This window comes from Merops nubicus, unplaced genomic scaffold, assembly GCF_000691845.1.
Source record: "Merops nubicus isolate BGI_N331 unplaced genomic scaffold, ASM69184v1 Scaffold50113, whole genome shotgun sequence".
NCBI classification, from domain to species: domain Eukaryota; kingdom Metazoa; phylum Chordata; class Aves; order Coraciiformes; family Meropidae; genus Merops; species Merops nubicus.
Window position 1 is genome coordinate 1 of NW_008597841.1, and position 10408 is coordinate 10408.

A 10408-nucleotide genomic window follows, 5' to 3' on the forward strand; every position below is an offset into this window, starting at 1 on the left:
TGTGTAGCGGTCGGGCTCTGCCACAGCCGAGAAGCGTGTTTGCCAGGGCCCTGGCAGGGGCAGAGCCCGGCGCAGGAAGGACGACAGCCCCGCCAGCTGCCTTTAGACTCTAGGGTGAAGGAACGTCCTGGTGTTCCTCTTCTGCAGCCTGTGGGTCCTGCTGCAGCACACAGCCCAGGCGCCCTGCCCCGTTTATGGACTGTCCTGAAGCCGTTTGTAGCACCTTTGTCCCTACAAGTCAAGACACAAGAATATCTCCTACAAGCGGAGATAGAGTGGTGCCCTCCGTAGGTTTGCAGATGACACCAAGTTGAGTGGGTGTGTTGATCTGCTCGAGAGTAGAGAGGTTCCTCAGAGGGACCTGGACAGGCTGGATCAATGGCCCAAGGCCAGCTGTACAAGGTTCAACAAGGCCAAGTGCTGGCCCCTGCACGTGGCCACCACAACTGCTGAGATCTATAAATAGTTCCTTATCCTTGCTGAGTGTTTGCCCCTCCTCCCTGTTTACACCATGTCATACATATACTTCTATGCATGTATGTAATACAGAGTGCAGTCACATTCCTTGCTAGGCAAAAGAAGACACTTTTGCTAACTCCTCTGCTATGAGTTGGGTTTGGCTCATGTATCGTGTTTGGCTTTCCCTGTACATGCTGCCTTTGGCACATGAAATACCAAATCTGCAGATAACACTCCACAGTTTACTCCCTATTTCTAAAGTTTCTGCAGCTATTAAAAAATGGCCCATTTCTGAAGTTTGGAACAAAATGCAAATAATAGTCAGGTGCACCAAAATTGCCAAGGGAATTCCATGAACCAGGAATAATTGGGGAAAAAAAAATTGAAGAAATATCCCAAAAAATAAGTTTCCCTGGTCTTCACATTTGAAGAACTAGTGCACTTTGAGGCTGCTTCTGTAAGTTTATAGCTTCACAAGTACCCTGCTAGGATAGATGCCAATTTAAATTTTAATTTGCAAGTGGGGATCTCGGACATGTGAATGTGTTACTTATTTTCTACTCCATGTATAGCAAGCAAGTCTTATCTGTATCTCTGTTGTTCTTGTTTTTCCCCAGAAGTTTTTTTTCATCATTCAAGAAGAAGAAAAATATCATTATCAGTGTTTTTATTGGATGGTTCTGGTGAAATGGGACTTATTTAGGGGCATGTTTTCTGTAAGAAATCTAAATAGTTTTGATAACTAGGAAAAAAATCTGCTATAAATCCTATAACTAGGAATGTGCCATCCTAAATTTAGTGTTTGTGAAAAGCTGGGAGTGTCAATCAAAACCTTGAATGTCTGAAAAAAGAGGTTTAAAATTAAGGCACTGTTTTCACTTTGAAGCATGGCTGAATGAAGAACTTGAGCTTAAAAGTGAAAACACTTTAAAAAAAATTATTTTAAGGTTACTGAAATAATATTAGTGCTTAATCCATGTAAGACTGAGTACCTAGCTGGATTAATTCCACAAAAAATGTACATTTGGAACACTGAGAAAGTGCACAATTTGGGGTCAGTGCTATGAGAAGCATGTTGCATGCAAGCTCTGGGACAATTTTCAGCTGTATTTTTCAATCACATTTTCAAGTATAGTAATGGTTACTTCATCATGTTTTTAATGCCAGGGTGAAGATTTTTGCATGGCAGCCTTACTCTGTATGGTCAAGGACTTGAAATTTCAAAACCTTACAAGACCGTAGATGTTGGGATGGCTGCTGGACGCTGCACAAATCACTGCTTCATTCACTGTGTGATCAGGGTGGTTCCAAGTGAATGTAGTTTTAGTTAAACACTTTCCAAATAAGCCTATCAGAACCAGGAAGAAAGTCCTAGTGTTAGATATTTCATGAAAAGAAAATCTGGACTGAAAATATTGAAAGTGTGACATGCCTTTTGGTTTTGACAGCAAATTCTCCCTCTTAACCATTGGCTAATCTCTCTCAATATAAAAAAAAACCAACCAAAAAAAAGCTGTGTAACAGTAGATACTCTTGTGAGGAGGAATGAACTAGAAGTATTGGGTTCTTCAAAGGAGTTCTGGTTCAAATTTTAAATACTGAAAATAACATCAGCTCTTCATAAAACTTGTTCCTTTCTCAGATTCTCTCTGGGTTAAAGCCCTCTGTTATATAAATTTACCATTTATTACTCATTCTGTATAGTAACACCACACATGTGCCTGAAAGGGTAGTTTTAAGGCCTAGGGTTTAGTGAACTGAGTCAAAGTCTTTCTAATATAAGTAGAAGAATCTGACTGATAGAGTAAGTTGTTTTCAATTCTTCCCTGCTTCCTCAGAATGACAGCCTTCTGCATGATGAAACTTTTATGTCAAGCAACCAGAAATGAGAACAAGTATACCAAAAGATTCTTCGGTACTCTTCTGACCCAGGTACCACAAAAGGTGGTCGTTTCTCCATTCTGGATGGTGGTTCCTGACCCTAGAAAGTCAACTGTGTTTGGACTTACTCAGCCATTTTGTACATCTGAAACATCTCAGCCAGAACCACAAAGGAAGGCAGCATTTGGAAGCGTTGGGCGTAGGATTCCTTATCGGATTTTGCACGTAATCAACCAGGATGGGGAGAGCTTAGGAAATATGCATCGGGCAGAGGCACTCAGACTAATGGATCAACATGACCTGAAACTAGTTCTCCTCCGTGAGAATGCAGAACCTCCCGTGTACAGACTGATGACTGGGAAGCAGATTCATGAAGAGCAGCTGAGACGTGCAGAGAAGAAAAAAGCGAGTCCCAAACCAGGTATGTACGTTCTGGCACCACAGCCTGGGCGCCGTGAAAAACACCCCGCTGGAAGTGGTTCCAGCAGATGAAATCCTCTTACTTGCATTTGTGTCAATCCAAAGCAATGTCACTGCAGTCCATGCTATTAAGGATTTGCAGTGGTGAAAATAAAATTTTGGATTAATCTAGGCTTCCACAGAGAGCCTTCTATTGCCTTCTCAGGATTTATTATTTTGGCATCTGCTGGCTTTGTTTGTTTAGATCTATTTTTATTTAAATGAATATAACTAGAATCTGTTCTATGAGACTCACTGCATTTCTGTTCTTTTCCCAAGGCATAAAGCAAGAGGCAGTTTTTACAAACAGCACACCAAGTACACCAATGTAATTGTACAATTTTGTCCCCAGTATTCATGAAACTCTTTTCCTAGCTTACTGCTAGGAAGAGTCTGGAGCCCTTTCTTGTACAGAGTAAGCAAACAGCTTTTTCACTATTGAACACTTTTCCGTGTTTTTGCTTAAGATAATCTGCTCCAGTAGTTTAAACTCAGTGGGGATAAGAGGTTTTAGAAGAGGCATCTGACCTTGCATCCTCTTCTTATTCTCAGGCTAACAAAGGTATCTTTGGGTAGATGTCTGTTTTTTAGAGGAGAGTACTACTGTGGTAGTGAGTTTTTCTGTTCAAGAAACTACAGAAAGATAATTCAAATGGTAACGACTTTAGAGAATCTTGAAGGAAGAGACTGCAAATTGTTGAATTCTATTACAAGGCATCAAACTGCCAGTCAAGTATTGCGCTTCACCACTCCCAAGAAGAGGGGCTTGTGATGAAGAGCTATCTAACTTCAAAGCTTTTACATTGACTAGGTGCAGAATGTAGCAATTTGTACCCCAAGTCTTTAATTCCAGATAAAATGCTTACCTGTTTATCTTGGTTAGACCTGCATTGCAGGTAGTATGAACAAAACTGTCATTAAAATATAAATACTTGAAGCCTCCTGACCCTGAAGAGACTTCTCTGTACCTCAGTCTTGCCCTCAGTCTCCCACTTATTGCAGCCAGTGTGAGAGATTAAGTAGCCACCTTCTAAGGTGAGGGTGGTGCATGCTGAGATGTTGAGACTGGGATGCTCTGTGTAGGAGAGCACCACAGGGGAAGGGTTTTAAGCAAAGCACTATAAGCTGTTGAAAGCGAGCAACAAATTTCAGTTTTTTTGGATGTTAAGCCAATGCAGTTTTAGTTCTGTTTTAAACAGGAATGGTCCAGAAGGAGTTATCCTTTTCTTCAGCTATTGCCAAGAATGACTTAGAAACCAAGACTAAACAGATAGCACAGTGGATTGAAAAGAAATACCATGTTAAAATCACCATCCGGCAAGCAAAAGATAGCAATACAGACATGGTAAGTGGACTCCTGGAACTTGGACCAATCTATTTAATTAAGTAGCTGCACTTGTATTAACTTGCCCTATTCTGTGCTGCCACCTTTTTTAGTATATCCTGTATCACCAATGTAAGTGAAAGTCTAGCTCCCATGAAAGCAATGGCTGCCCCACCTTATGCTGCATCTGCTCAAACCCTGCAGTTCTGGAACAGCAGTCCCATAGAGACAACTCAAATGCCATGCTGTCCTAAGAGAGCACTTACACTACTGGCTTCGACAGCAGAGTTTAAGCAGTTCCTGCTCCTTTGCAGCACCAGAACTGGGCTGGTGAAAATTTTCCTGTCTTCAGCCAGCTCATTCACTGAAAACTTTAAAAGTCATGTTTAAAAGAATTCTGCTGTATTTTAGCTGGATTATTTCAGTAACCCAACTGTTCTTTTGAAGATGCATCTATGCAACTGGGGCTAAGGCTAGCTGTCTGCTGCTGTGTGAAAAACTGATGGATTGGTGGTGTTCCAAGACTGGAAAAGTAAACATCTGTAAAGGTGTTAGGGAGCTGGGGGCAGCTTACTTGCTAGCATAAATGCAGGGACTTGAGACTTGCCTTCATTGTTACTTGCACAATTGGCTTTTTCTATAAAGATTCCATGCAACATTATTTTTTAATTTTTTTTTCCTTTTAATGTACATAGCAAATTAGGTTTCCTTGATGATTCTACTAAATTACTGGGGAAAAAAAAAAGTGATACCACTTCATCCAGAAAGAACAAAACTTTAGACAAAGTTGAATTCACAGGGAAAGGGTAGCAAGAACTGGATAGGGTAGGGAGCAGAACATTTCATGGAACAATCCAGATTTAGGCTGTCTTTAAAAGCTTAATTATGAACATAAGAGTTCACCTTGTTATATGAATGCACTGTATCACTCAGTTCAATACTACCACGTTTTGCTGAGCTTAGAACAACACTGCCCCAAAGAGAATGTCCCATAATATGTCCAAATCTAGTGGAGGAGGAGGGTGGGGAGGGGTCGGATGGTGTTCACTTTCACAGACAAGTTTAAACAGCAAGACAGGATGAGTGAGAATTCACCTTAAGTGTTAGGAAACTGCTTAACCCCTCTGGTGACTCTCCTAAACATGCTAATGAGTAAAGAACAAGCAGTTAGAAAAGGACAAGCCAGCGACCATGTCATTACAGAACAGCCTGAAATGTTTTTCTACCTGTGTTTGTGTATTTAGTCCTGTTTTTCTCCTCCTTTTTAGTTCACGCTTTTTGACCAGATTTTGGAGACCATGTCTGAGAAAGCCACTTATCTTTCCAAGCCAAAAGTTACTAGGGAAGGAGTGAGCAGCTGTATTTTGAGACACATGTCTGACAAAGAGCTGAAAGCATACCAGAAGATGGAAAAACAGAAAAACAATACAGTAAAGGAAGATGAAAATGAAGATCTGAAGTCAAATGAACTGCATTAGTGACTTCATGAAAAGGCATGAACACTATTAGTTTATTTAAAACCCACCTCCCTCCTCCAAACTACAGACTTCATAATAAAGTTATTGTTGAGGTTTGTACTGGTCATTCCCCAGAGCCCGTTTTCTCACGTTAACCTTTTACTGCAGAGTCAGAATTTCAACAGTTGGCAGTTCATTTTCCATGGGCTCATCCATTGTCTTGCTTTCTGCCACAGCCGAGTCCCTTCCTGGCTGGGTTTTGGGAGGAATGTAGCCACTCAGACGAGAGGCCAGGCTCCTCTTTGGGCGAGAACGCTTCCCCTGGTAAAAATACATCCAGAATTAGCAAGTTAATGTTACCTGTGGAGCAAAGTCTACTAATGTGGCAGGGAAAGAAGAGATGCATGAATATGCCAGCATTGCATTATTTAAAGGACCTTACAGAAATTAAGAATCCCCCAGATGACACAGATAGCTGGCCTGGTTTCCTGCTTGAAGTCACATTTTGAAACATAATGTTTACCCTTCTCTCAAGTGACAGGATAGGGTTGAAGGGACTTTTTCAAGAGTAAAACTTACTTTTAAGTTCCTCTTTCTCTTTTCAGGATCATGTACAACTGCATGCCTTGTGAGGCTCTGCTACAGTTAGAGAGAGCAGGAAAAAGAAGTTAGGTTTAGATTCCAGATTATGTCACTCAGATTAGAACAGTGTAAAAAATACATACCTTCATTGCAAACACTCTTCCACAGCCTGGGTAATCGCAGAAGAACGTTTTTTTCTCCTCATGAAAAGAGAGGATGTGGCTTTGAAGGTTAAAGAGCGTTGTATAAGTTCTCCCACATCCCTCCCTCGGGCACTGGCAGACCTCCCTCTCTGCAGCGTGTGTCTTCTGGTGCTGCTTCAGGTGATCCTTCCGTTTGAAAGTTCTGTAGCACTCGCTGCAAACGAGGTCTGAGTGGGAGAGAGACAGGCGTGGATATACATTAACAGCTTCTTGCAGGAGCTCAGAATCAAGCTAGTAGTCCTGTAGAACAATGCCACATGAAGTACAAGGAACTTGGAGATGCCAAGAGAATAATGCAGTATGAGTTACCCAGATCTGAAATCCTACATTGTACAATTTCTTCTTAACTGGATCACAAATTCAAGTTAATATACTGGGCAGCATCTTCATCTAGCCAGACTGACAACCACCTAACCCACGATGTGTTAGCAAACAAGTTTGTCTAGAGACAGTATAGACAAGGACTCCTCCTCAAATAGCAGTTTGTGCCCTATTTGTATCAAAAGTTATGCTCTGTTTACTAAAACATTTGGAGCTTACCTGTATGACTCGCTCTGTTATGTTTCAGAAGCTCTGTCCAAGTTTTTCCAATATATGAGCAGTTTTCTTTCTTGCATGGATAGCCTGTTGGACAGGACAGATGTTCACAATCACAAAGCTTCTGGCAAACAGTCCAGTTTTACAAGGGGGAACTCCACTTCTAGCATTTAAAGGCCAGGATTTCTCTTCCCATGCTGTACAGTGATGGGACAAGAGGCAATGAAAACAAATTAGAACACAAGAAAATCGTAACAGGTTTAAGGAAGAAGCCTTGTATCACTGACACAAGCTGTCCAGAGAGGCTGTGTAATCCTTATCCCTGGAAACATTAAAAAAAATGACTGGACAAAGCCCTCAGCAACCTGATCTAACTGACCCCACCTTGAGCAGAGAGCTGGACCAGATGACCTCCAGAGGTCCTTTCCAACCTAAATGATTTTATGAAACTATCTCTCATTGCTTCAGTAAATCTGCTTCCTCACCAGCTGTACACTTCCCTGCAAACAGATGAAAAGAACTATAATAATATCTATTATTTCTAAATAAATATTTATATATTTTAAAAATAAGCTCTTGACCATACAGTAACATTCCAGGGTCTAAAGAAGACTCTACCACTCTATCGAGCAGACAGAATGATTTTTAAATGAACTACAGAAAGCCAACATGCTTTAAATCCTAGGACAGGAAAGGTCAACCAACTATAAACAAATCCTTGCCTTAAGAAAGGAATGCAGTATGAATAGCAGCTTTTTGGATAGTGCTTTGGAAGACAGGTTAGCTGTCAGTAGTACTTAAGAATGGACAGGATCATAGCAGGGTCAGTTTAAACAGACATGACCACCTCCTGACAGCTCCATTTCAAATACCTGTCACACAGGTACATTAACAACTTCACATATGCAAGCCTACGTGGCTTTGCACCACAGGAAATTTGTGGCAGAACTGGCAACTGATACTAAGCTCTGGAGGTCTGGGCTAGTGCCTTGACCATCAGCCCATCTCCAGAAGATGAATTACTGACAAGGAAGCCCGTTAGGAGAAGAAATGACTGAAGGAATCCTGAGCTCTGTTCAGCCTGCCACAAGTACCTTGTGACTGAACAATCCAATGCCTTGCGATTGTATCACATTTGCCTGCTCAAAAGGGGTGTTCTTGTTCTGTCTGTCTGGATCACTAGGTCCAAAATACTTCCATGCCCACCACCCACCCCTGCATACTCTCCGTACTGGAAGAAGTCCATTTGCCTTGGCTAAAGCATAATTGAAGCAAGAGGAAAAACCGTGTTACCTTCATGTATCTTCTCGTGCCGCTTCAGTCGACTGGGAGTAGAAAAGTACTTTCCACATCCTTCACTGCTACACCTAGGTGTAAAACACACTGGTTTAGTTTTTCTCACTACATCTGCATTTTGTTCTTAAAGTCAAGAATAACCGAAGTGGACAAAACAGTCCCAGTCTTCCCTTGCCTAGAGATCTGTTCTGTCCCCTCCACACCCTGTAAAGTAAATTCCAGAAACAGTCCGTGTTTCAAACAGAAGGTTCTGATCCCCTTGAGAGTTGAAACTACAGCACAATTTCCACATCTCTAGCAAGTTAACCTTTAGCTATAAAATCAAGCCTCACACCATCCCTACACAGTAGGCTCTTCAAACAGAAAAGATAGATAGAAAGTGGAGGGTTTAAGTTGCTTGTACAGACCAAGCAGTCAGAACAGCAGCAGAGCACTGACAGTATTCTCATGCCTGTCACCCAGCCATATTAGTGCACTTCACTTCAGCAGAATACTCCTGTAAAGCGTGTTCCACCTGTAAGATACACAAGCCTAAACTTTGCTTTCATCAGAACTACACTGATGTGTCATGTAAACAATGGAGTCACGATGCACAGCTTCTCAGATCAGTGTCCAAGCCTCTCACCTTTTCTAAGCTACTTACTTCAGTGATAGTCAAGTCACTGCTTTTTACTGGAAAACAGAGGTAGTTACATTTTTCATTACCAGGCAAGGTCTTACGCTTGTATTTCAGACTGTGTGAACTAAAAAATGTTTGGGTTTTTTTTTTTGTTTATTTTTCCTGTGAACCTGTAATAAACCCTAGACGTTTTCTTATGTCTGGAATGCTGCAATTACAGAGCACTAAAGACTGTTGCTCAAAACAAACTACTGAACAAAGGACTAGCACAAGCAATGTACTTGCAGCTGTGACTACAAATTCGTGCCTCTTTTTTTTATGCCACATCAATGAAAAGCTTGAGAAAAGGCACCTGTTGTCATCTACAGTGGTTAAAATGGAATTATTAAATTTCATTAGTAAAATTATCCACCTACTTGAAGGGAGGTTCATTGGTGTGGTGACACTGATGAACTTTAAGTTGCTGATGTTTCCGGAAAGACCTGTTGCAGCCCTCGAAGTCGCACTATGTAGGAAATGAAGTTTTAATAATAAGAAAATTAAGTTTTAAATAATTAGACTTGAAATAATGACATCCCAGTCCATGTGTTCACTGAAATCCCAATCAGTGTTTGAACTTGTACAAGTACCGGGTAATTAACAAGCTGAAGGGTTTCACTAAATTCACAAAAAGGAGCTTGCTTAGCTCCACTTTACAGTATCACAGGTAATTACTCACCACATACTCTTTTTGCTGATGTTGATGCTTGCGCTCAACGTGCTTCTTCAGGTTTGATTTTAGTCCAAATTTCTGACCGCATCCCTCAGCGGTGCACCTGCAAATGAACGGCAATTTTTTATCATCACTCTCAAACGGTGATGTGCTCCCTACGTAGATACAGAAATCATCAGACAAGAGGAATACACAAAGAATAACCAAAAACTCACAAGTCAACTATAAAAATTTTCTTGAAGACATGGAAAGCCAGAGGCTGAGCTAAATCAAAAGCCACTTGAAAACATATAAGAAGATATTTTTTTTTAATGAAACAGGTAGGAATTCCTAGCTTCTAGTCCATGATATGCAGCTATTAAGGGCTTATTAACAGAGAACTCCTTACTTCTTTAAATTCTGTATTCTAGGGAGATACCTGCCCATTCCTTTAGGGACCTACTATGGGTCACTGGCAGACAGGAGTTTCAGGAGGCTAAGGAAAATCCCCACGTCCCAGGCTGTGCACACACTGCTCGGGCAGCACTCACAGTACCGAGGCTAGGCGTGCACCGTACCACCCGCACACGGGTTCCAACTCCCGTAAGGACAAGCGTGGCCTTCTCCTAAGTCAGAAATTTGGCCTTACTCGAAGGGCTTCTCGCCAGTGTGCGTGAGGAGGTGCCGAGCGCGGTGGAAATCCCTGATGAAACGTTTCCCGCAGCCTTCGTAATCGCAAACGTACGGCCTCTGAAAGGGAAAAGCGAATTAGTGGATGCGGCACCTGAGGGGGCTCGGAGCCGCGGGGACGCTGCCCTCAGCGGGGTGTCCCAGCGACGGCAACTCAAACAACCCCCCCACCCCCTGTTGCTCTGGGTACCCTCAGCAGGCTGCCCGACC

General features: G+C 41.9%; 2 protein-coding genes across 2 annotated transcripts; one reads left to right on the forward strand and one right to left on the reverse strand.

Annotated features, from left to right (window-relative positions):
- Window positions 1–2298: 2298 nt before the first annotated feature.
- Window positions 2299–5643, forward strand: MTIF3 (mitochondrial translational initiation factor 3). Its single transcript, XM_008936821.1, has 3 exons — window positions 2299–2761; window positions 3999–4144; window positions 5392–5643. Exons 1-3 carry the CDS (start codon window positions 2299–2301, stop codon window positions 5599–5601), a joined length of 819 nt encoding a protein of 272 aa, XP_008935069.1. The 3' UTR covers window positions 5602–5643.
- Window positions 5644–5739: 96 nt separating this feature from the next.
- GTF3A (general transcription factor IIIA) lies at window positions 5740–10258 on the reverse strand (the record flags this gene model as incomplete). Its single annotated transcript, XM_008936822.1, has 8 exons — window positions 5740–5901; window positions 6160–6219; window positions 6306–6532; window positions 6906–6989; window positions 8196–8269; window positions 9234–9322; window positions 9536–9632; window positions 10158–10258. Coding segments are annotated over 8 exons (894 nt in total), but the record flags the coding sequence as incomplete, so codon positions are not given.
- Window positions 10259–10408: the final 150 nt, after the last annotated feature.

Excerpts from the sequence above, each read along its gene's own strand:
- MTIF3 (XM_008936821.1), top strand. The coding sequence starts at position 2,299 with ATGACAGCCTTCTGCATGATGAAACTTTTATGTCAAGCAACCAGAAAT. Across the intron at positions 2,762-3,998 it reads AAAAGCGAGTCCCAAACCAG|GAATGGTCCAGAAGGAGTTA; the intron begins GTATGTACGTTC and ends TGTTTTAAACAG. Across the intron at positions 4,145-5,391 it reads AAGATAGCAATACAGACATG|TTCACGCTTTTTGACCAGAT; the intron begins GTAAGTGGACTC and ends CCTCCTTTTTAG.